The sequence below is a fragment of the Carassius gibelio genome, chromosome B9, assembly GCF_023724105.1.
Source record: "Carassius gibelio isolate Cgi1373 ecotype wild population from Czech Republic chromosome B9, carGib1.2-hapl.c, whole genome shotgun sequence".
NCBI lineage: Eukaryota > Metazoa > Chordata > Actinopteri > Cypriniformes > Cyprinidae > Carassius > Carassius gibelio.
The window spans coordinates 18,740,288-18,764,138 of NC_068404.1; the positions used below are offsets into that span (position 1 = coordinate 18,740,288).

At 39.2% G+C, this 23,851-nt stretch overlaps 2 protein-coding genes across 9 annotated transcripts in view; one reads left to right on the forward strand and one right to left on the reverse strand.

Moving 5' to 3' along the window:
• Positions 1 to 19,955, forward strand: LOC127965603 (1-phosphatidylinositol 3-phosphate 5-kinase). 7 transcript variants are annotated; one of them, XM_052566463.1, is made up of 43 exons: positions 20 to 155; positions 1,540 to 1,730; positions 3,126 to 3,173; positions 3,337 to 3,495; positions 4,862 to 4,971; positions 5,178 to 5,349; positions 5,904 to 6,111; positions 7,223 to 7,249; positions 7,992 to 8,075; positions 8,171 to 8,309; positions 8,390 to 8,547; positions 8,664 to 8,775; positions 9,196 to 9,343; positions 9,431 to 9,649; positions 10,923 to 10,985; positions 11,584 to 11,713; positions 11,953 to 12,133; positions 12,200 to 12,274; positions 12,353 to 12,460; positions 12,559 to 12,699; positions 12,864 to 12,990; positions 13,266 to 14,482; positions 14,727 to 14,827; positions 14,967 to 15,038; positions 15,219 to 15,390; positions 15,587 to 15,765; positions 15,887 to 16,000; positions 16,088 to 16,196; positions 16,276 to 16,430; positions 16,505 to 16,601; positions 16,707 to 16,767; positions 16,850 to 16,990; positions 17,089 to 17,209; positions 17,300 to 17,395; positions 17,588 to 17,671; positions 17,765 to 17,859; positions 17,969 to 18,028; positions 18,236 to 18,412; positions 18,534 to 18,637; positions 18,733 to 18,861; positions 18,961 to 19,219; positions 19,301 to 19,375; positions 19,481 to 19,955. In XM_052566463.1, exons 2-43 carry the CDS (start codon positions 1,550 to 1,552, stop codon positions 19,594 to 19,596), a joined length of 6,324 nt encoding a protein of 2,107 aa, XP_052422423.1. In that variant the 5' UTR covers positions 20 to 155; positions 1,540 to 1,549; the 3' UTR covers positions 19,597 to 19,955. The 7 variants fall into 7 exon arrangements, with proteins under 7 accessions (XP_052422424.1, XP_052422426.1, XP_052422423.1 ...); XM_052566465.1 differs by having other exon boundaries at positions 9,431 to 9,598; XM_052566464.1 differs by lacking the exon at positions 7,223 to 7,249 and having other exon boundaries at positions 1 to 155.
• An 818-nt stretch (positions 19,956 to 20,773) lies between these two features.
• LOC127965604 (serine/threonine-protein phosphatase 6 regulatory ankyrin repeat subunit B) overlaps positions 20,774 to 23,851 on the reverse strand; it is a 28,062-nt gene continuing 24,984 nt past the window's right edge. The window contains exons 26-28 of one of the 2 annotated variants that reach the window (XM_052566471.1): positions 23,708 to 23,787; positions 23,393 to 23,484; positions 20,774 to 22,977 (exon numbers count right to left, since the gene is read on the reverse strand). In XM_052566471.1, the coding sequence (XP_052422431.1) occupies positions 22,946 to 22,977; positions 23,393 to 23,484; positions 23,708 to 23,787 (204 nt within the window). In that variant the 3' untranslated portion in view covers positions 20,774 to 22,945. Of the gene's footprint in view, positions 23,075 to 23,392; positions 23,485 to 23,707; positions 23,788 to 23,851 lie in introns of both variants that reach the window. The other variant, XM_052566470.1, reaches the window with a different exon arrangement.

Genomic DNA, 23,851 nt, shown 5'->3' on the forward strand with positions numbered 1-23,851 from the left:
CACTCGTCGAACTCTCTGTGCTCGACTTAGCAGGTCTGATCATCCGAACATCACAAGGGTGGAATTAACTGAACATGTCTTTCGGTTAAATGAATTAACGATTAATGATATCTCTTAAAAACTGACAAAGACATGGTGTAAAAACGGCGCCACAGGTACGTATAACATTTATCTTACACCGTGATGATACATGTATGTTGGTATTAGTTTATCAGACAGCTAGCTTTGCTAACTTTACTGGGGCCTTTAAAGGATGAAACAGGAAATTTGACACTGTTGTCGAAAACTAACATGTGTGTTGAACATATATTTTAAGATAACCACAAGCAAAACTGAATGTGTCTAAATAATAAGCCTAGCAGATTAAATGGATGAGATACTCTCGGATAAATACAGTTTACAATTAAGCATCACTGCTTAAATGTGACATAATCCTAGTTTAGTACTTATCGTATTTGCTCTGGTGCATTCAATTATGTCTTAATATATTCGCTAATGAGCATTTTGCACTAATGTTACGGTCAAATTATTATTTATGTTAGATCTATGCACTTCACACATGATCTGTTATGAATTCGCTAAAAAAAAATAATAATATCGGCGCAGACCTCTTTTCTTCCGTGTTTGTAATAATAATTCACATGTATGGTTAACAGTCGAAAATTAGCTGAACGTGTATACGATTAAAACAAATATAATAAACCACCAGCGTAATGCGAGTTTATGAGTCCTACTATGGCGGAGGCTTGGTTCCTGGATGTTAATGACGTATCAGAATGGTTCGTGAATAGTCTTACCTGATTGGGTGAAAGGCAGACGTCTGTCGGGTGGCCAGTGAACGGAGCCTACGAAGACGAAGGGTTGGCTCATGAATATTAAGTATGTTAGTTGATTGGACGCTCTTAGCGGTAACGTCATTAAGAAGACCTTCGCCATAGTAAAGCTCTCTAGGAATCACATGACATTGAAACTCGTGTTTGTTATGTTTTCATCCCCCGGCCTTTTTTGCCATTCCTCTATCCACATCACTTGGCCACTTACAGCTAGTTAGTAAAGTGCCAGTCCTGTTTCTGAAATGAGTGAATAATAACTAATAATAAATCCTGTAGATATTGGTTATCACTTTCTCACTGACATGTCTACAAACATCTTATCAATCCTAAAAGTTAACTGATATCACAATGAGCAGAAGTTTTTTTGTTATAAAGGGAACTTCTCTTTCACAGTCTGCCTTGTGATATTGTTTTTTGTTGTTCTTCTTTTGTTTTATAATTAGCAAGTATGCCTGATCATGTCTTCATTTGTAGTGTTTTGTAGTGAGGTTCACATTATATAGCTCGCATGACTGACTTCTACATTAACTTCCTGCTTTAGTTACTGACATCAGGGTTTAAGATATTACTGAGACATTATTTATTTAAACATTATTTAGACACTAAGAGTACAAACCGAAGTTTACTTAGTACACAAATATAATCAAACATACATTATTGTATCTGGATTTGGACTGGATTGAGTCTGGTTTGGATTGTCCCTCAGGTGCAGTGACATGGCTGCTGAAGACAAGGCTTCCTCCTCGTCCTCTGCGATGGACTGGAGCTCCGAGCCGCCACTCTCTCCCACCAGTCCGTCCCATCTAACACAGTTCAAACCCCTGACCCCCGAGCAGGACGAGCCGCCCCTGCGCTCCGCCTACAGCTCCTTCGTCAGTCTGTTCCGCTTCAGCAAAGGTGAAACAGATTTTTTTTGTGTCATAATCAACTTCAACATTTGCATCTGCATCTGCATTTCCTTCTTTTTTAAAATGATGAAGTTGGTTTCAAAGGTTCACTGTTTGTTTTCTGCCATCAAACACCGATTCATGAATATCTTCTTCCATTAAACAACCTTTATGCAGTTATGTAAGTGTAGTCCATTTTAATAAGTCGATAGCATTTATTTGGAAATTGGATGCAAAGTACTTTGTATTCCTGATTGACTGTTTGGTTTAGGGCTGCACAATTAATCAAATTTCTAATTGCGATTACAATTATGGATGCCACAACTACATAATCTTTCAAAGCTGCAATTAATCGTGCATAGACAACTTATGTTATTGTGCGTGTTTAAGATGGATTTGTTCTTTCTACATTATCTTAAAGGTTTTTCACATCATTTAAATTTCATGTTTTGTATAACATTATAATACCATTCATATTTTCACTTTTTTATAATTTAAAGAAGAAAGCAATCCAATGTATAGTTGACATTTGAGGCTTAATACTATAGAGAAGCACTAAAAGTTTTTCAGTTAGATTATTTTCAGCTTGTTTATTTTGATATAAAAATAAGGCATGCAGTTGCATCTAACAATGATATAAACATCATTCCATATAAACTGAGATAATCATAATTAATAATCGCAACTACAATTTCAAGCGAATAATCAACAATTATGATTTTTGCCATAAGCCTGCAGCCATAGTTTGGTTGCACATTTAAAGCATAACTTGAATCTGATTTCTGGTAGAAAAGAACAAGGTTACATGAAGTAGCCATTCTAGTTTTAGAGAATGTGCTCTACTGAAAATTCCAGAAAGCCGGTGGTGGGAATTGTATTGAACAGTCAGAGGAGAGAAATAAACAGTCATGTGATTTTGCTCGAAATGTACCAAGAACACAGTGCCCATTCTGTATGCTTTCATGTGGTTCTTTATTTTACTCTCATAGCTTTTTTTTTTCTGTCCCTGTGTATAATACCAACAAAACATTCCCGCTGGAAGCGCTGCTGTACAAGAGTGAAAGTGGACCCTTTAATAAGAAATTATAATGAGACATAAAGCTTTAAGAAAGAATATTTAGGTGCATCCTGTCCACGTGCATAGGAGTTTTACTCAGAACTATACATAGAGCTAAAAGGAATTGATGATCTCTATTAAAGTTATAGTTGAACTGAAGAAATACTCTGACACACCACAACAGAGAAATGTCAGGAATTAAAATGTAATTTCTTTGAATATTATTGATGTATCTAGATGTTTTGATTTACAGTTAATCAGAATGATAATCCATACAATTTTCAATTCATTATAAGTATTTTTTTTATAGTGATCAACTCTCTAATGTGTCCCTTTCATTCCTTTTAGAAAAAACAGGTGCAAACATTGCACCAGCAAAAAAGATTGCTAAACTTGGTAAGTCTAGATTTTGTACAGAAATAAAAGTATAGGGAAAAAAAATTAGGGGAAAAGAAGATTAAAAGAAGAAACGGCAACCCAATGCAAATCACCACAAAATGTGAAATGTTCTACCTTTTGATGGAGACAGAGGTTTTTCTGTTGCTTTTCAATTGTTCAGAGGAAGGACGGCCTCCTTCAGTGACCGAGAAAAGTCAGTCGGCTTCATCATCACCACAGGGGCCACGGCGCAACTGGGCAAGTCCCTCCCATTCTATACATGGCTCCGAACCCCACAGGAAACATTCAGAACTTTTCAGAAGAACATCCACTGCTTCAGGTACAAAAACACAAGATTGCATATATTTGTATAATTGTACACAATTGTCTTTTTTCAGCTGTCCACAGTTTTTCGTCTAGCATTTTCCCCGTAGACAAAAGCATTGTTCTGTATTCCTCAAAGCATTCTCTTGCTAGAGTTAGAAAGGCCAGTCCTATCAGTGGTCTCTTTGATCGATGACTAGTCACGGCAGCGTGCTTCTCTCAGGGTTTATCATTGAAGATAACAGTGATTCGAAGGCTAGACTCTGCCCTCATATAATCCATACAACTCTCAGGAGGGCCACTGGACATTCACTATTACTGAAAATACAGACAACAGTTCAGTAAATCCAGGAAACAGATTTTGTTTGGCTATAAACCTGGAAAATCATGACTATAATTCAAGTGGTGAACAGGTATTGTGAACCATGACTTTTTATTTGGTTTGAAGTTGCAAGATGATTTCAAAATGACTAGAAGCTCAACATTTTGTGAGTGCTGATTGAGTTTTATGATAAAATATTGCATGTGCCGAAATCTTTTAGGCTAAAGTTGTTGTATGTTCCCTTTTTTGTTCACAGTGGACTGGGAAGGTGAGGATTCTTTATTCTATTTCATATGTATGAAGTCCTAAAATGCTTCAATTCATCAACACCGAGCTGAATCTTGTGTGTACACCGCAAAAATAATATATTTTCTTTATCAGTATCTTGTTTTGTTTTAGAAATTAAAATCCTTAAATAAGAAGAAACATTTTTTTTGAGAAACAAGAATACTAAGATTTGATTTCAGAGAATATATCTTTAATTACATTAGGTGTTTTTTCTTAACAAACTGCCAAATAGCTTTGTCTTATTTTAAACAACTCCCACCACTCCCCCCCCCCAAAAAAATTTACGAGATTAACTCGTTTCTCTGAAAACATGAATCTTACACTCATTTATATTTATTTAGTTTTAAGGATGTTTAGATATGCTTATTGGGAAAATGTACAGAAATACTGATAAAGAAAGTGAATTTTGCAGCGTATAGTTTTAATTGAACCACATTTGTTGCATGTGAAAGGATGGCTGCGTCAACGGTTTGAGCTGAACATTTCAGTTATGATCTTTAGTTGTTAGCTTTAGTAATTTCACATGCTTCTATTCATTCATAGTTTAATCGTGAGAATCATAATCCTGAAAATCCTCGCTGGCCTATGGCGGCTGACATAAACAATCATTGACAGGATAAAGAGTGCTGGTGGATATTTGACTGCAGGCTTTGGTTTTGAATGAGCATGTGTGTCATGCATTTTCACCTTCATATTGTACTTTAGAGTAAGTCTAAAAAATTGTTTTGTATTTGACTAGTGTTTTTTTTTTTTTGTTTCTTTGCATTTATAGAGGGTCGACGGAAATCAGAAGCTCCTCTGGGCAGCCACGATCCCCGAACAGCTGTCCAGTTGCGCACAGCCCTCAAGAGACTCAAGGAGATCATGGAAGGGAAAAGCCAGGTATTGATTTCCCGGGAACCAGCTGTATCTGTATTTTTGAGGTTTTTTTAAGATGAATGTCATTGAAAAAAAATTATAATTTTGAGTATTTTATGCATGTTTATAAAGATGACCCTAAGTTTATAGATGAAAAAACCTATCCACATTCTCCAGAATACACCACAGAGTAAAGCAGTGGATTGTAACTGATATTAATCATGTTCCAGGACAGTGATCTGAAACAGTACTGGATGCCGGACAGCCAGTGTAAGGAGTGTTACGACTGCAACGAGAAATTCACAACCTTTCGACGCCGTCACCATTGTCGACTCTGCGGTCAAATCTTCTGCAGCCGATGCTGCAACCAGGAAATTCCTGGCAAGTTCATGGGCTATACGGGTGAGTGTTGTTGTAGTGGTCACTGTGGGGAGCGAGGGTCTCATTCTGACTGCTGGTTTGTGGACGTAGCCTATTTGAAGAGGCGTTCGACAAGAAGATGAGCAGCTATTTGAGATTAAAGAGTAAGACTACCTCTAGCATGCTGCGTGTGTTTGCGGTGGTTTGATATTTTTGGGGTTTTGAATTAAATGGGTTGTAGAGTGGACTAACTGGTTTGATTCTGAAAAAGGTAAGAATTTGGGTCTATGCACTTTGACCTTTCAGGAGGAATCGGTGACTACCTAAAAAGCTAAAAAGAATTATTCAGTACTAATTTTGGAGATATTTTATGCTGTAAACTTATTTGAACTATTCGATCAGTTAGACTACATTCTCTGAGAAACTGTTACTTTGGTTATTCTTATATTCAGGTTGGTTTTGGAGCCCAAACATTTAGCTTTTGACCTTTTCAGGGTACACAAGTTCAAACTGATCTCTGTCAGGGATCTTGGTTGTCCAACTTCTCTAATCTTGTCTCTTCTGGCTTCCCCCCCCCCCCCCCCCCCATACTGCAGGTGATTTACGGGCTTGTACGTACTGTCGTAAGATAGCATTGAGCTACGCTCACTCAGCTGACTCGAGCTCAATCGGAGAAGATCTCAGCGCCCTTTCAGACTCGCCCTGCTCAGTGTGTGTCCTGGAGCCCACCGAACCGCGCACACCTGTGGGGGGCCGCAAAGCCAGCAGGAACATCTTCCTGGAAGAGGACCTGGCCTGGCAAAGGTAAAAACACAGAAAGAATCAGAAATTGGGCAGGACTTAAGGACATATCACTATCTCTTCCATTGTTCCCGCTCACTTTACCTTATCCCTCTGGTGTTTCTCTGCTCTGTTTTAACTCTGCTTTCTTACCATGATCATTGCGCACGCTGTTTAACTCTTTTACTTGAGAATCGTTGAAGGATTAGCCCTTACAGTTCTGATGATTTCAGATTTTTCCTCTGTTCCTCATCTAAAGCATAGAAACTAAATTTGTAGTTAACAAATCAAATGGGAGGTACAAGGAAAAGTGGACAATTTAGATGTTGTTTCTTTGAGGTTTATATCCATTAAAATAGTTTGCTGTAAATCTCATGAATCCTGTCATAAAGATTTTTGGAGTTAAATTTCACCCCCCAAAAATCATATATTTTTTTAAACAAATTGCAAAAAATAACAGAAAGTGTTAAATACTTAATGCATGAAAGTAATGTTACTGTAAAAAAAAACTTACTGTCCTAAAAAGTAATTTTTTGTTTATGCAAAATTTAATTTGGTAACAGTTTATTTTAAGGTGTCCTTGTTAATTAATGGTTAATTATTCATAATTACATGCAGGTAACCATAAGCCAAACCCTGATCCTAACCGTAACATTATACTGTAGTAAGTACATGTAGTTAATTAATTTAACTCTGTACTTAAATGGTTAATTACGCTGTAACAAGCATTTATTTATTTTATTTTTTTTTTTTTTTGAGTAAAATATGATCTGGACATGTTTTCTTGGGATTCACCTGGCTAGCGTCGTGGACTATCAGACAGTATTAAACAGGGTGGACACATATATTGTTTTTTCATATGTTGCAGTCGCATCTCCAAGATGTGTATGATTTTATTGTACTGTAGTCAGTTAACTAATTTCTGAATTATTATTGCCACCAAGCTTTTTAATCATTCTAATTCATTTTTAGCATTCAGGATGGAATTCCCCCCTTGACATACTGAATTACGTAAAACAGTCACAGGATTACTGTAATGCAACTTTAATTCTCTCCACTCAGCTAACTCCTTCTGCTCATGTGTTGTGAGTCTGTCTCAATGTTCATCCTTTCTCCTTTCTCTCTCCATGCATAGAAAAAATTCCATTGGGATGAGGAAGAAGTGAGTTTTAGTGTTACTTTTATTTTGCATGACCTCCCAGTGAAGACATGCTGCTGCTCTTTAAAGGGTTAGTTCACCCAAAAATGAAAATTATGTCATTAATGACCCTCATGTCGTTCCAAACCCGTAAGACCTCCGTTCATCTCCATTCAAAATAACCAAAATTTATTCAGACTTTATTTAGCATTGTCTTCTCTTCCGGGTCTGTTGTGAGTGAGTTCACGGCGCTGATGACGTACGACGCTGCTGACGTGTTTTCTGGTGCACCCAATAAAAAAGATAACACATCAACAGCATCGTACGTCAGCAGCGTCACTGCAGTGTCGTGAACGCACTCACAACAGGAAGAAAATACATTTTTATTTTTGGACCAAAATGTATTTTCGATGCTTCAAATTCTAACTGACACTCTGATGTCACATGGACTACCTTGATTATGTTTTTCTTACTTTCTGGACATGGACAGTATACCATACATACAGCTTCAATGGAGGGACTGAGAGCTCTCAGACTAAATCTAAAATAACTTTACCCGTGTTCCGAAGATAAACGGAGGTTCTACGGGTTTGGAAGGACATGAGGGTCATTAATGACATTATTTTCATTTTTGGGTGAACTAACCCTTTAAGTGTGACTCTGTTTCATGCATAGCTTGAGTGACATTTAATTATGTAGTATTTCAAAGGGAAATGGTTAAGCTGTTGCTGAGGTTTATTTGTGTGTATATGTGTGATTACTCTAGTCATCAGGAATCTCAAAGCAGTGCTCTCAGTTCCAGACTTACAGCAGTCCAGGAGGATATGGGCAAGTCGCCAGCCAGAAAAAGGTGTTTTATTGTTTATTTTAGTCAAAGATATTTTTGTTCATTTCAGCACTTATTTTTATAGACTATAAATACAATATTTTATTTAATGTGTTAAGGTCGGCCAGTGTGACTAACCTGTCCTTGGACCGTTCCGGCTCATCCATGGTTTCTGCTTATGAGAGTTCGGTTAGCCCACAGAACAGCCGAGCCCTATGTAAGACTGACCACAGTGAAGAGGAGAGGAAGATCCTTCTGGTAACAACTGTCTTTTGCAGGTTCCTCCTCAACTTGACTTCACTTTCGAGTTGTTATAATAACCACTGGTTATCTTGTAGGATTCCTCTCAACTTAAAGATCTGTGGAAGAAAATTTGCCATAACAGCACAGGAATGGAGTTCCAGGACCATCGGTACTGGCTGCGCACTTACCCCAACTGCATTGTGGGTAAAGAGCTGGTCAACTGGCTCTTACGAAATGGCACAATTTCAACTAGGTAAGAACCAAAAAATAACCAGTTTTATTTTCGGTTCATTACAACTTCAAGCATGGTCAGATGCTTAATTGTATGCCATTAAATAGTTTTATTTCCTCTTGGTTTTTCCGACACAGAGCTCAGGCCATAGCTATTGGACAGGCTTTGGTAGATGGCCGCTGGCTTGACTGTGTCACTCATCATGATCAGATCTTCCGTGATGAGTATGCCTTATATCGCCCCCTCCAGGTGAGAAGAAGTATTCTGTGGCAGGTTTATATTTGGACAGTTGTTTAACCCTCGATGCGCATCCTTTGGGACATTTTTGTCTTTTTCTTTTATCATTTTGTCTGTTTTACACTGCCCCAGAAAAAAAAAAACAATGCATCAGAATGAATGTTGTTGCTAATAATTGACATTTCCAAGACTAATAATCTGATTATCATTTACTAAGCATTAACTGGGTTTTAAATGGTTAAATTCCTGAAAATGAATGAATCTTTGGTAATTACATTCAGGACTGATGTTGGTAAAACATCTGAAAAAGCAAAAAAAAGAAAAAAAAGATTCTAATTTGGCTTGTGTATTTTGAAGAGAACTATACAAAACCAAACTGATTTAGATCTTATCATCATTTAGTCATCACATAATGTGTTTGTTGTATTTCAGAGCACAGAATTCTCAGAAACCCCTTCTCCAGACAGCGAGAGTGTGAATTCCTTGGAGGGACACTCCGAACCGTCATGGTTTAAAGACATCAAGTTTGACGACAGTGACAATGAGCAGCTAGCTTATGACAATGACTATGTCACACCAAGTAAGGCTCCCATGAATGTTAACATCCTATAGCAGTCAGTGCATCTTTGCCTCACCAACTTGCTGGCCCCCTCCCACAATTTTTCAGATTCGGCCAGCCCCAGCAAAAGAACATCTGTCAGCAGTTTCCACTCTGCAGTGGACAGTGATTCGGCCGCCTCCATCAACATAAACGTGGAGCAGGACAATGTCAATTTCCACATCAAGAAGCAGGCCAAGTACCCACATGTGCCTCCTTACCCAGCCGAGCAAAAAAGTATGGAGCCCCATGACCCGTTCACCCCAGAAACCGACATCCATGCACCAAGTGAGGAGAGGCGGAGAGGCCCATTGGCCATCCTGGTTTGCCTCAGTCTGCTTCAAAAGCAGCACTAACTCACTGGCTCTGTTCCAAACCCTACTGAGCTGCCTCACTCTACATAGGCAGCCACCTAGCTACCTCCAAAGAAACCTCAATGATGACTTATTAAATTATGTACAGAAGTTTACTATCCAGGGTGAAAGAGTAAATTTAAAATGTGCAACAAAAAAAAAGTCTTGATTTACAATTCAAGTTATGAACAAATTAATTGCCCATTAGGGGCCAAGAAATATAAAATAATAAATAAAAAGTTTAACTTGAACTCAGTATAACGTAAGCACAACATTAATTGTATTTATTAATAATTTTAATAAATTTAGCAGAGTCCACACTACAACTATAATGATAAAGGAACAGAGAAATTATGTCGTTGGAATCATTTTCAGAACAAATTTTTCCAGCTGATGAATGATACAAAGATTGACAGCCAATCAGAATCCATCCTTCTATAACAAGCTCGAGAATTGTGTGCTTACAATAAACAGACAATATAATTTGCTGGTGTGGATGCTAATATCGTTATTTTTATAGTTATCGTTCTTGGTGTGAACGGGGCTTAATTCAGATTTAAAAAAAACAATAAAATTAATCTGGGAGATGCATTCTGGTATTGCTTTATGCTACAACAATCCATGTGCCACTGCCTTAGACTGAAGCTAAAATGAGGCATCTTATGAGACAGCCTAACTTTACTGCTTTATATTTGTAGCAGGCTTTGCTTTAGGGCATAGTGTTGATGTCGTTAAATCTTATCTACTCTAGGTAGACAGCTCATTACGGTGTGGAACAGAACCAATGTCATGCTGATCTGAGACTCACCATTCAATACTAGTCTGACCCTCCAAACTATAATTAACAATTGAAGTAACAGCCCTAACTATGCCATATTTCCAGCATGATTGTTTCCTTCCCAGCCTCACGTGGTTTGTCTTCCCAGTACAACTTTTCATATTAATACATTTCCAGTTTGTCATACTCCCTCACAAGCATGGTTTGCTGCTACGTCATGCGTGTCTCACAGTTGCAAAGCAGTGACACTGACTTCCACTTCCTCAAAATTCCCGTTGAATGCATGTACCAGACTGTGGCATGGTTTTATAGCAGCATTTACTCAAATTAAGATTTCTTTTAATTATATGTTAAATCTATATAATTCGGTGTCCTCCAATGTCTACACAAGACTTTTCTGTCTCACATGCACTCTCTCTCTCTTCGTCAGTGGAAGTCCTGCTCTCTGAAGATGGAGGTCAGAATATATCCATCAGTGATGCCTTCATTAAAGGTAATTGTTTCTAGCATCCTTTATTGTAGTCTGATGCAATACTTCAATTCAAAAGATTGGAATTATTACGACATGTATGGTTTTGAAATGTGAAGCTTAAAGTTTAATTAGAATTGTTTTTAATAAATCAAAAACCAAAGGACAGAACGGTCAAAAGAACCTAAAGATGGTAACCAATTATAAAAGAGTATAATGAATAAATAAATCCAAATTTGATCTGTTGAGGAAACCATTTGATCAGAAGGTCTGTCAGAAATTCTCTACAAGCAAATCACACCTATGGGAAGTGCAACAGAAAGCATGGGATGGAACTTCATTCTTATTATTTTCATAAACTGACTGCTTGAGCATAAGGTCTGCAAAGTTATAATTGCTGCATTTTTCAATGAAGAAGAGTGTTAAATAGATAGTAACTTGTTATAATAAATATTTACACTTAAATAATAAATCTTTAAGTGTCTGCTAAATGCATACATGTAAATGTACTTTTTGTAAATTTAATTTGTCTTTGGTGAGTAAAAATACCAGTTTATTTAAAAAATGGTATAGTGTGCATGACCTATTGTCTCACCAATGCTAATGGGGGTTTCCTCTGTAGAGTCTCTGTTTAACCGGAGAGTTGAGGAGAAGGCTAAAGAGATGCTCTTCACACCTCTCGGCTGGCATCACAGCTCTCTGGACCAGCTGCGGGAAGAGAATGGGGAAAAGAAAGCGATGGAACGTTTACTGTAAGATATCAGAGGATTGGTCTTTTTTAAAGCAATAAGATAATGTTTCTATTAATGTACAATTAGGAGCAAAATATTTTTTAAAAGAAGGTGTGGTCGAAAAATGTAATAATGACATGGTATGATTAAAATGCTATAAATATAGTTCAGTGTCTACTTTATGGTCACACAAGCATCACATGATTAATGAGTTTAGGGACTTTTGGAAGCACACATCATGATTAATGCTTCCTCTTCAGGTCTGCTAATCACAGCCACATGATGGCGCTGCTTCAGCAGCTGCTGTACAGCGAATCACTGTCTCTCTCCTGGCGTGACATCATTGTGCCTGTGGTGAGGCAGGTTGTGCAGACGGTGCGACCAGACGTGCGCAGCTGTGATGACGACATGGATATCCGTCAGTTTGTCCACATCAAGAAGGTGAGGAACACACTGGACTCAAAATTGATGAATCTAGTTTGAAATCTAATATTTGCTTTTTCGTAGATTCCTGGAGGAAAGAAGTTTGACTCTGCCGTAGTAAACGGCTTTGTTTGCACAAAGAATATTGCGCACAAAAAGGTATGTGTTGATTGAACATTATGCCAGAGAGAAGGTGATGTAATATATGTACTAACAGTGTCAGGCCTTTCTCAACAGATGAACCCTTACATCAAAAACCCCAAGATCCTTCTCCTCAAATGCTCCATTGAGTATCTATACAGAGAAGAGACCAAGTTCACTTCCATTGACCCAATTGTGTTACAGGTAACGGTCACTAACTCCTACATGATCTCTGTAATTGTGATTTGCAAATTATCTCAGAGAATACACTACAAATATTTGTGGCCATTTGTGCCTTCCAGGAGCATGAGTTTCTTAAGAACTATGTTCAGAGGATTGCTGACGTCCGACCGAACCTGGTGCTGGTGGAGAAGACTGTGTCCCGGATCGCTCAGGACATGCTACTGGAACACGGCATCAGCCTCGTGATTAATGTCAAACCTGTTAGTACCTTCTCCAAGGCGTCTCTTTTCAAAAATATACTCAAACATAGCTGTCCGTTGATAATGCCATAATCAGAGAGGACACGGCAAACAGGCTTTTATGGCTTGTTTTGATCTGGTTTGTGAATGTATTCGTTAATATCTCTTTTTTTTTATCAACACAGCAAGTCCTGGACCGTGTGAGTCGAATGACTCAGGGAGATTTAGTCATTTCAATGGACCAGCTTCTTACAAAACCTCGTCTGGGTACCTGCCACAAGTTTTACCTGCATTCCTTCCAGCTGCCAAATAGTGAGTCTTAATTTCTGTCTTTATTTCTGATTCATGTCAGGTTTGACAACAAATGTTGTTCTTTTAGAGATGCAATTAATCAAAATTGTTTAGTTTTTGTTAATATTGGCTATTTACTTGTGCATGCTCATTTTTCTTTTAAGTTACTTTTGTCATCAACTAATACTCTAAACTGAACGTTAATTGTCGTCTGGCATATTCTTTTGTAATTAGTTTTAACTGGTAATTCTAAAAAGATCTGTAAAATTCACTAAATAATTTTTCTTTGTTTGCAGATGAAATGAAGACCCTTATGTTTTTTGATGGGTGTCCTCCTCAGCTGGGCTGCACTATCAAGCTCCGTGGTGCATCAGAGTATGAGCTGGCACGGGTGAAAGAGATCATCATTTTTATGGTGTGCGTAGCGTACCACTCACAGCTGGAGATCTCTTTCCTCATGGATGAGTTTGCTATGCCTCCTAGCCTGGCTGAGAGTTCCTCTTTCCCATGTCTCCTGGAAAGCACCACTTTGGAGGAAGAGGAAGATAATGATGGTTCCACGCTGGGGGATGACTACCTCACACTTCTTCCAGAAGGAGACTTTGAGCCAGGGCTTCAGGAGATTATCAAAGCCCACAGTAGACAGCCTTCCAACTCAGAATCTTCTCATAAAGATGGAGAAAGCCCCAGAATAAATAAAAACGGTTCAGTTGCTTCCTTCTCTGGAGGAGAGGAAGAGATTATAAAGACCTCCACACCCCTTCCATCCTTCACTTCCAGCCTTCCCCAGCCGGTGTCACCACCTTTCCTCATTTCAGACCTAAAAGAGACGTCACAGGAAGTAATTAAAGCGCCTAGTGAGGAGGAGAAGAACAAAGAGCTGGAGGAGACTCTGGTCCATCGGGACAGCACCAGCTCTGAGAACTCCCTTCCACCAACCCGGCTCTTTAGGGATCCCTTACAGGATGACACAGGCCTGTTTGTGACCGAACATGTAGCTTCTTCAGATGACCGCCTCAAATCCATCTCAGCTTTGTTTAAACAGGAACTAAAAGACATCATCCTCTGCATTTCACCCTTTATTACCTTTCGGGAGCCATACCTGCTCACGGCCACTGGACTGCGTTGTCGTAGCCGGGATTATTTCCCAGAACAGGTTTACCTCTCACCTCTCTTGAATAAGGACTCGAAAGAGCTGGACGGACGCCGCAAGAGGCAGCTGCTGAAAGAGTCTGGCCCTAGTTCTGGCAGCCTGACCAATGGTACGGTGTCGAACCAGCGGACCATTCAGATTTTATCCTGTCACAAACTCACAGGTGCCCGTATAGTAGAGCAGCTAGGCAGTAGTCAGGAGCTGGCACGCATGCTGGCTGACTATCGTGCCCAGGGGGGGCGCATTCGGCAAAGAGAAGGAATGCAGTTCCGTGAAACCCCACCCACAAAGCAGTCAATAAAGTCAGACAGTGAAGAAGATAAAGGGGCAGGACTGAATGAAATGACCTGGGCTAATAAGGTGAGGATTTCTTGTCCGCTAGTATGTTTATTCTGTTACTTTATTCTACGTTCTGATTAGTGAGCCACTTTAAAACCTTGATTTATTTAAATTACTAATTTGTTTGCATTAAACATGGGTTGCGAACATTTAGCTGCTGCTCACTGCTAACCAAATATTTCCTATAAACTGCAGAAAAAGATGATTGGTTTAAAATAGTAAATAAAAATACTTTTTACTACGATTCATTGTTTTTATGTTTCAGATGGACTGTTTAAATCCAGTCAACCATCAGAGGCTCTGTGTGCTGTTCAGTAGCTCTTCAGCACAGTCTAATAATGCCCCAAACCCCTGCGTCAGTCCATGGTAAACTCTCAGCACACTTGCATTGTCTTAATAATTTAAGATGTATTAACAATGTATGACAAAGCATGTTACTTGACTATATTCTCAATATGCAAAAAGGGAGGTCTAGCTTTTTATTGTATCTGCTATGTATTTACAGGATTGTAACAATGGAGTTTTATGGAAAGAATGACTTGACTCTTGGCGTATTTCTAGAGAGATACTGTTTTAGGTAATGTATTAAACCAAGCATCTATTTTTGTTTCTTATGTTGGTCATAGTACCAACATTTCAGTACTCAATTCAAGTGAAATTTCATGATTACTGATAGCGGTTCCGATAGTACTGCAAAAAAAAAGTATTTGCTCTTTTGCTGTTTATTCTGATTTTGTGTTATATGGGTGTGATTCAGACCCTCTTACCAGTGCCCCAGTATGTACTGTGAGACCCCCATGGTTCACCACATCCGGCGCTTTGTGCACGGTAACGGCTGTGTCCAGATTGTTCTGAAAGAGCTGGACTCGCCTGTACCCGGATATCAGCACACAATCCTCAACTACTCTTGGTGCCGTATTTGTAAACAGGTAACACAGTGAACATTTGGATATAAAATATATATATATATATATATATATATATATATATATATATATATATATATATATATATATATATATATATATATATATATATATATATATATATATGTATATGTAAAACGAATGTAAGGTATTTTGTACTATAGTATGATTCACGTGAATTGTTACCGTTCTGTTTCAGGTTACTCCTGTAGTCCCTTTGTCTAATGACTCCTGGTCCATGTCCTTCGCCAAGTATCTAGAGCTCCGATTCTATGGTCACCAGTACACCCGCCGGGCCAATGCAGAGCCTTGCGGCCACTCCATCCATAAAGATTATCACCAGTACTTCTCCTACAACCAGATGGTGGCTTCATTCAGGTGTGCATCTTCACAATATACTGTAGTTTTCTTTATATTCGAATGTGCAGAATACGAGTACCTTAGTACGTTTTTACAAACATTTAATCCAGATGTGTTCATGCTCTTCCGTCATCTGTAGCTACATCCCAGTGAGGCTATTCGAGATCTGTCTGCCTCCTCCAAAAATCATCATCAGGAACCAGGGTCCCTCTAAAGCCAACTTGCAGCAGGACCTCAAAGACTTCTCCCAGAAGTAAGATTCCCTTCTGGACGTCTCTTGCCCAGCCTCATAAACCTCCTCCAGATAACAGCTAAATTAATGAATTTCCATCGTTTGTAGGGTGGCTCAGGTGTACCTGGCCATAGATGACCGTCTCACCTCTCTAAAAACTGACACCTTCAGCAAGACTAGAGAAGAAAAAATGGAGGATATGTTCGCACAGAAAGATGTGGGTTGCTTTGCAGGACTTTCATTCAGAGTATTAACCAATGTCCAGCTGCTTTAATTAAACGTGTTTTTTTTCTTAGATGGAGGAATCAGAGCTTCGCAGCTGGATAGAGAAGCTACAAGTGCGTCTGCAGAACAGCACGATGGACTCGCCACAACAACTACAGACTGTGCTGGAGTCCGTGGTGGTCAAAAAGCAGGGTTTGTGTGAGACCCTGCAGTCCTGGAACAACAGGTGAGGACTGATAGAGACTGAAACTAAAGATCTGCCGTCACAACAGCAGAACTTTTATTTGATCTTGTCTCCAGACTTCAGGACTTGTTCCAGCAAGAAAAAGGCAGGAAACGCTTATCTGTTCCTCCCAGCCCTGGCAGACACAGACAAGCCCCATCAGATGAGACAAAGGTCAGTCATTTATAGTAGTTTGCTCAAGTAAGCCACCTCCTGGACTTTAAATAAAAGCATCTACTTCATACTTTGGATCAATATTATTTTATTTTTGATTGATAGACTAGTGCTTTGGAGTCCTCTCCTCGTAACCCATCCCCTGTGGTTCCAAATGGAGAGAAAGGTGAGTTCATTAGCCCTTTATTCATCTCGAAAAGGTTGCTCTTGATTGTTGCACACAGTCGACTCACAGTCGTTTCTCACAGAGGACCGTCATCTCAACACATTTCCCTCAAGTTCAGGGTCCTCATCATTACTACAGTTACCGTCTCCGACTGAACAAGCTTCAGACGTCATCACGAGCGGACCATCTTTTCCTGATCAGGACTCTGTCAGCATCCCAGACGGTAAACTCGCTTTAGACACTTCCTTGTGTTTGAAATCACACATAATCATCCCACCTGACTTACTCTCTCTTCATCTCTCTTCTTCTTGTACTGTTTAGACATGTTTGATGGACACTTACTTGGTTCCAGTGACAGTCAAGTAAAGGAAAAGTCCACCATGAAAACCATCCTTGCCAACTTGTTACCCGGCAATAGCTACAATCCCATCCCTTTCCCTTTGTAAGGCTGTTATGATATTATGGATACTAAAAAGCAAACTAAAGATGTTCTTTCTCAAGCTGATAAAGGTCTGTTTTTCTGGTATGTTAGCGACCCAGACAAGCACTATTTGATGTATGAGCACGAGAGAGTTCCTATAGCCGTGTGTGAGCGAGAGCCCAGCTCCATCATTGCCTTTGCACTCAGGTACAGCTCCTTTGTATAACTAAAAATTTGATCAGAAAATTATTCATTTTAATATATGTTTATTTATAGTTTTGGAACCGTCATTTCAACAAAATATAAATTTTTGCTAATTAGATTCAGTAAATCAGTCTGATTTCTGCATGTGAATCCAACTTCTCACGATTTAAATAAGACATTATTCTCATCGTCCAGCTGTAAAGAATATAAAACTGCCCTTGATGAGCTTACGAAAACAACAGCAAAGACGGGAGGTGATGACATATCTCAGACCATTAGGTACATCAAACACTCATTTCCCTCATCTGCTTTATTGTTTCTGTGTATATTTGTAAACCAGCAAGCTGATTTCCTCTTTTCTGCCATCTATAGTTCTGGAGAGAGCAGAGTAAAGAGCAGTCCAGCCAAACCTAGTGACATCAGCACGTCACAGCTGAGCCGCAGCAGCATTGATACCGACCCACTCAGTAAAACTAACCCCACTTCACCAAATACTAGCCACTTATACCATTTAGAATTTGTTCTGATATGGGATTTCTAATGAAACTTAATGTTTCTGGGATGTTTCTTTTGCAGAGGAGCCTGAAAGTGGAGACAAACAGAAGAAGCAGACAGGAAACCCACACATCGAGCTTCGTAAGTATCAGCCTCAAACAGCAGATTGAACAATTTTAGGTAGATATTATTGACCCTCTGACATTAAGTAATTGTGCGTTACAGACTAACCAGTAAGTCAGTTGTGCATCTTTTCAAAGTTTTCAAATATATTTGAAAAATAAATGAGCTATTTGATAATAACTACGACTATAAACAATACATTTGGAAATCATACTTACAATGCAGAGTTCTCTGACGCAAATGCCAAGTTCTACTGCCGAATCTACTATGCGGAAGAGTTCCATAAAATGCGGGAAGCGATTATGGAGAGCTCGGAGGATGATTTTGTGCGATCGCTCTCCCGCTGTGTCAACTGGCAAGCTCGTGGTGGGAAGTCCGGTGCTGTTTTCTATGCCACTGAAGGTACGACCGTGCAAAATCCTTTACAAAAAAAAAAATCATTTTCATTAAGGTAGTTGATTTTATTAAGTGAAGACTTCTAGGTTGTTGGATGTATTTCGCTAAACATGCTGTTTCTCTTCAGATGATCGGTTCATTCTAAAACAGATGCCGAGATTAGAGGTCCAGTCCTTCTTAGACTTTGCACCCCACTACTTTACTTACATCACAGGAGCAGTCCAGCAAAAAGTAAGGAAATACATACCTTGTAGGGCTGTCTAAGGCAGCCTTTTTGGCCCGTTTCGGGTTTTTCTCTCTAAACTGTTCTTATATCTGTTTTACAGCGCCCCACAGCACTTGCTAAGATCCTGGGAGTTTTCCGTATCGGCTACAAGAACTCCCAGAACAACACCGAAAAGAAACTGGACCTGTTGGTGATGGAAAACCTCTTCTATGGGCGAAAGATGGCACAGGTACATCTATTGAGACTTTAAATTAGCAGCTTGTTTCAGAAATACTGTTCGGTTTGAGAATTTTGATGCTACATGGACCTGTTTCTTGTGTACGTGTAGGTGTTTGACCTGAAGGGATCCCTGAGAAACAGGAACGTTAAGACTGAACTAGGAAAGGAGAGCTGTGAGGTGCTCCTGGATGAGAACCTCCTGAAACTGGTGCATGACAATCCCCTTTATATTCGCTCACACTGCAAGGCCATTCTGCGTGCCGCCATCCTCAGCGACGCCCACTTCCTGTCCAGCCACCTCATCATTGATTATTCACTGCTGGTGGGCCGTGATGATGCTACAGATGAACTAGTTGTGGGCATCATAGGTGAGAAAATCTTATCCGTTATTTCCAAATCCATATTGGACTTTTCATTTAGTGCTTGTTAAAACTCTTGTGTATTTGAAGATTATATCCGGACTTTCACATGGGATAAAAAGCTGGAGATGGTGGTCAAATCGACTGGGATTCTCGGAGGTCAAGGTACAGTTCTACCTTCCTAAAACATTCACAGCCATCCTATTCTCAGAAGCTGAAAGTCTTACCTCTTGTTTAAACCCATGTCTCATCATCTTTCCGTTCTGACAGGTAAAATGCCCACGGTGGTGTCACCAGAGCTGTATCGATCACGTTTCTGTGAGGCCATGGACAAATATTTCCTCATGGTCCCTGATCACTGGACAGGTCTTGGTCTCAACTGCTGATTTACAACAAGGGAACATAACAGCTTGAAAGGGATATGCTGCTCTCTCATGTACTTTGTAGTGATTTAATGGAAGACCCACTGTAGTGCACCCTCCATTATCTGCAGTGCTGTCTGAAGCTGGGTGAAACTGAACCCCTCTCTTATCTATGCTTCGAGCACAGATTGACCAAAACTGATGTGCCAAGACCCAGTTCCAGAAGATCCACAAAGATCCGCCGAGGAGACCGAAGTGAAATGGCTGAACTTTAAGAACCCTGTAATGCCGTAGTGTTTGTTTATAACCTGTTAACTGTGGATCATGTCAAAGTTTATAAATGTACAGAGATATGTTATTAAAGATTATTAATACTGGTAAAAGTGTCCGTTTTACGATATGTTTAAATTTAGGACATCTGCCTAGTTGCAAAAAACGAATACTAAGACATATCGTTAAGGACTGTTCTTTAGGGGCTTTTGTGAAAACTACGTACTTCTGCATTTTCCACTCATGGATAGTCACTGGGAGTTGAAATCACTGATTTTAGCCGAGCTCTCACACTCATGGTAACGTTCCCTATAGTATAATGAAACATAATACACTTGAAAAAGAATTATATATACCTAATAAACAAGTAATTTGTGATTTATCATGACTAAGACTTTCGCTGTTTAAAAAAAAAAACAGCATTTGCTGGTTATGTGCTGGCAAAGGGGACTGGGATGCTTTGGCCATATAAGCATATTGACCTATGATTGGTCATCATTTGCTTCTTTGGTATACTTTAAATATTTATATATTCACCCTTTAAACTCCAAAAAACTCTTTACCTTAAACTCCAAAAATTCTTAAAGTCGCCTGTGTTTTTTGGACCCAGAAAGACAAGTGATTTGAATTTAATTTATTAAAAGCAAAAAAAAAAAAAAGTAAATGCAAGATTAGTTTCACACAATAATTGGCCTATAATTATTTCCTTCTTATGAGTTCTGAAACAAGGAAACAGGATATTTTCTGAAACCACCTCATCTGACCTTACAGTAGCTGTTTACATTTTCTTTTTGTACATTTACAGTATCAATACGTGAGAGTCATTTAACATAGAACTTTTGATAAGGTCAGGTGGAAAACAGGCCTGCAAATTTCATTTTTGTAATAGCCTAAACTGATTTTCAAATGGATAAGAAAACGGACACAAAACTTTGTTAAAACGTTTTATATAATAGTCATACAATTTTTATAAAAGAGACTTGAGCTGACAAAGAACCTTCAACATTGGAATGAAGGAGGAAACCATAATCTAGATTGTCACACATTTCAAAGCTTTTTTTTTTCTGTTATAATACTGTTTGACTCATTCTTCTGCATCCTTTCACTCACAATCTATCCATCTAATTTATGAAAAGAAACTCACCCATGTGCTTCTGTTATTAGACAGTTGTGTGCAATGTTTGCTCTGGTAATGATGCTAATGTTCATGAGCTGATATGTACGAAGACTGTTTTCTATTGTAAATCACACATTCATAGGCACAAACATTAGGACTTGGTAAAAAAAACACATTGGCTTCCGATTGGCAGGTGTGACCCAGACTTATCTTCACATCTTCAGACTTTCATTACACTCCATACATACAAACATATACTGATGTAATCTAACAAACTCTGAAAATGCAGAACAAGGCACTGGACACGGTGGAGAAACTGGCACATCGTGGACAAAGGCAAACAGACAAATGGTAGTTTACATTTTCATTTTCAATTTGTTTTGGAAAGTTTCTGACCGGCAAGATATTAAAACACCGTCTTCGCTGAAAGCTCTTCATCTTTTGAAGCAAAATAGAAACAAGCAAAGAAACACACTTGCTAACATCCCCCCACCCCCAAAAGCATGTTTAGAAATCTGTTTAAAAAAAGGACTGATAGTCAACCAGTGCAAATTCTTAAAAGATTTTCATAAGGAAAGAAAAAAGAAGACTGGAAAAGTTCATTATAGATTCATTTTTAAATGACTAGTTCACCCCAAACTCACAATTCTGTCATTACTTACTATCTCTCACATTACTTCCTACCGCTGCTGTTGACACAAAAGGAGAAGTCCTTTGAAGCGATATAATACTTTTATGTGAGGAACAGACTAAAATTTAAGTCATTATTCACAATTCTATTCATTTCATTAACAATGATCCAGAACCAACAGCTCACTTAAGGGAAATATTATACAAAGCATTCGTATGATTTCAGAAGTCTCTGAATACAGTATGTAGCTCTTTTGGAGGTATTTCTTTGTCATTTTTAGAGCCTGACAGACACAGTATTGGTGTATGGAAAGAGCCACATCAAGATTCTTCAATAATTGTCCTTTTGTGTCCCACAAAAAACACTGACACGTGTAAACAATGGCAGAATTATAATCTACAGGGTGAACTATTCCTTTAAACACCCATTTACTCCTATACATAAGTGCATACAACTGTAGTACCGTTGTCATCTAAATGTCAATAAATATCAGTACAGGCTTGAGAACATCATAGTTCACATAACATGCTGTGCCCTTTCACTAGAATCTAAAATTCAACCTGAATAGAAGTATTATTTGAACACTGTCTTTATGTCTGAGAAGGAATCAGGTGTCAAAATTATCACTCTCCGAAAGCATCAGATGTAAGTTTAGACCATCAAGGCCTAGAAATGTTGTTATCTCAGTGGATTAAAAATGCTCTTTTTGCAATATAAATCTTAAGAGCTTTCTTTTCACAACTTGTCAAATATAATATGTAAAGTACAACTGGTGTACGATCCGGAAATGGACAACTTGCACTGGATTTTTCATCACATCACACTGGATTTCATGACTAGTCTTAAGACTGAAGTACAAACACTAAACACCTTTTCAAATCTGAAAAGATTTTTAAACGGCTAATAAATCACACACCATTAGACTTTCACGTCATTTCGAACACAACAAGCTTACACGGAAACGTAGGAGACGCATAACAAAACCTCAAGTGTGAGAAGTCAGTCAACATTTGGCAATCGATCATCAATCAACCTGTGTTAAAGTGATTCAAATGGCTTTCGAAAAAATCTCCTGTGCAAACAAGTGTGGGAGAACAAAAGCGTACCATGTGTGCTATATGTCATAATCTCTTAATACAGAGGCTGCACTCCATAATCAGAAATCTGTACAACTTCTGTAAGGTTCATGACAATATGTGCTTTGAAAACTATGTCCGGTGTATCTAGAAGGAGTCGGGGTCAAAATGTCTCTGAATCGGAATCATTTTCAGTGGTCGTGCCCTCACTGGAGGGGCCGGAGGGGTCCCTTGGACTTCGGGGGCCTTGGGGACTCTTGGCCTGGCGGGGCAGAGATTTCAGGAGGGCGCCTGGCGAAGGAGCTCCAGAGCTGCAAGGGGAGCAGAAAGGCATCATGGTAGCCAAAATGAGAGCCAGGCAGTCAGCCACTTGCCTGCTGGGAGCGCAAGCCAGAGCAGGGGTGAGACCTGCGGGGAAAGACAGCCAAAAAGAGACGAGAGAGACAGGAAAGGGGACAAGGAAAGCAGAAAGAGGTAAAAGGAGGGATGGAGCAGTGGAACAAAGGGACAATGATGGGAGAGGCGATGGACAAAAGCGGCATTCCATTAGTGTTCCGCTAGATAGGCAGCCAAACACATGGTCAGAGGCAAAAGGGGACACACATGACATCATCAAAGCTATGGAACACGGCCACTGCTTTTGGCAGACAGATACACAGAGGCACATACACTGGCAATCTATGCGTAAACCAAATAAGCTGAGATTTTAGTTTCAGGAAGACGCACCATTCTCATCTAGCACTTGAACACTGGCCCCACGAGAGAGCAGCTCTTGCACTGTCTGCTTCATCCCGCTGCGAGCGGCCAAATGCAGAGGTCTGAGGAAGTGAACGAGAAACAAGTGAGCATCAGTTGCTTCTTAAATAAGCTGGCAAAGTCAAGGTCATGGGTTTGAATCCCAGGGAATGCATGAACTGATAAAAAAAGTATTCCTTAAATGCAATGCAGTGCAATGCATGTTTGCTTTGGATGAAAGCATCTGCCAAATGCACAAATGTAAATATAATATGTACTATAATGTAATGTGGTGGGGGAACTCACGTTTGCAGCGCTGCGTTTGTAGCGACGAGGGCAGAGTCTGGAAGTTTTCCAAGAATGAGCAATGCACATTCCTCCATTCTCTGGATAGAGAGCAAGCAGAAAGAACTGGAAAATCATTTTTAGGAGACCTCAAGTCATACAGGT

What these genes read in the sequence shown, in the direction of transcription:
- LOC127965603 (XM_052566463.1), top strand. Translation starts at nt 1,550, where the DNA reads ATGGCTGCTGAAGACAAGGCTTCCTCCTCGTCCTCTGCGATGGACTGG. An exon ending in GAGGACCTGGCCTGGCAAAG is followed by an intron (nt 6,112 to 7,222) that starts GTAAAAACACAG and finishes CTCCATGCATAG; the next exon opens with AAAAAATTCCATTGGGATGA. An exon ending in CCTTATATCGCCCCCTCCAG is followed by an intron (nt 8,776 to 9,195) that starts GTGAGAAGAAGT and finishes GTTGTATTTCAG; the next exon opens with AGCACAGAATTCTCAGAAAC.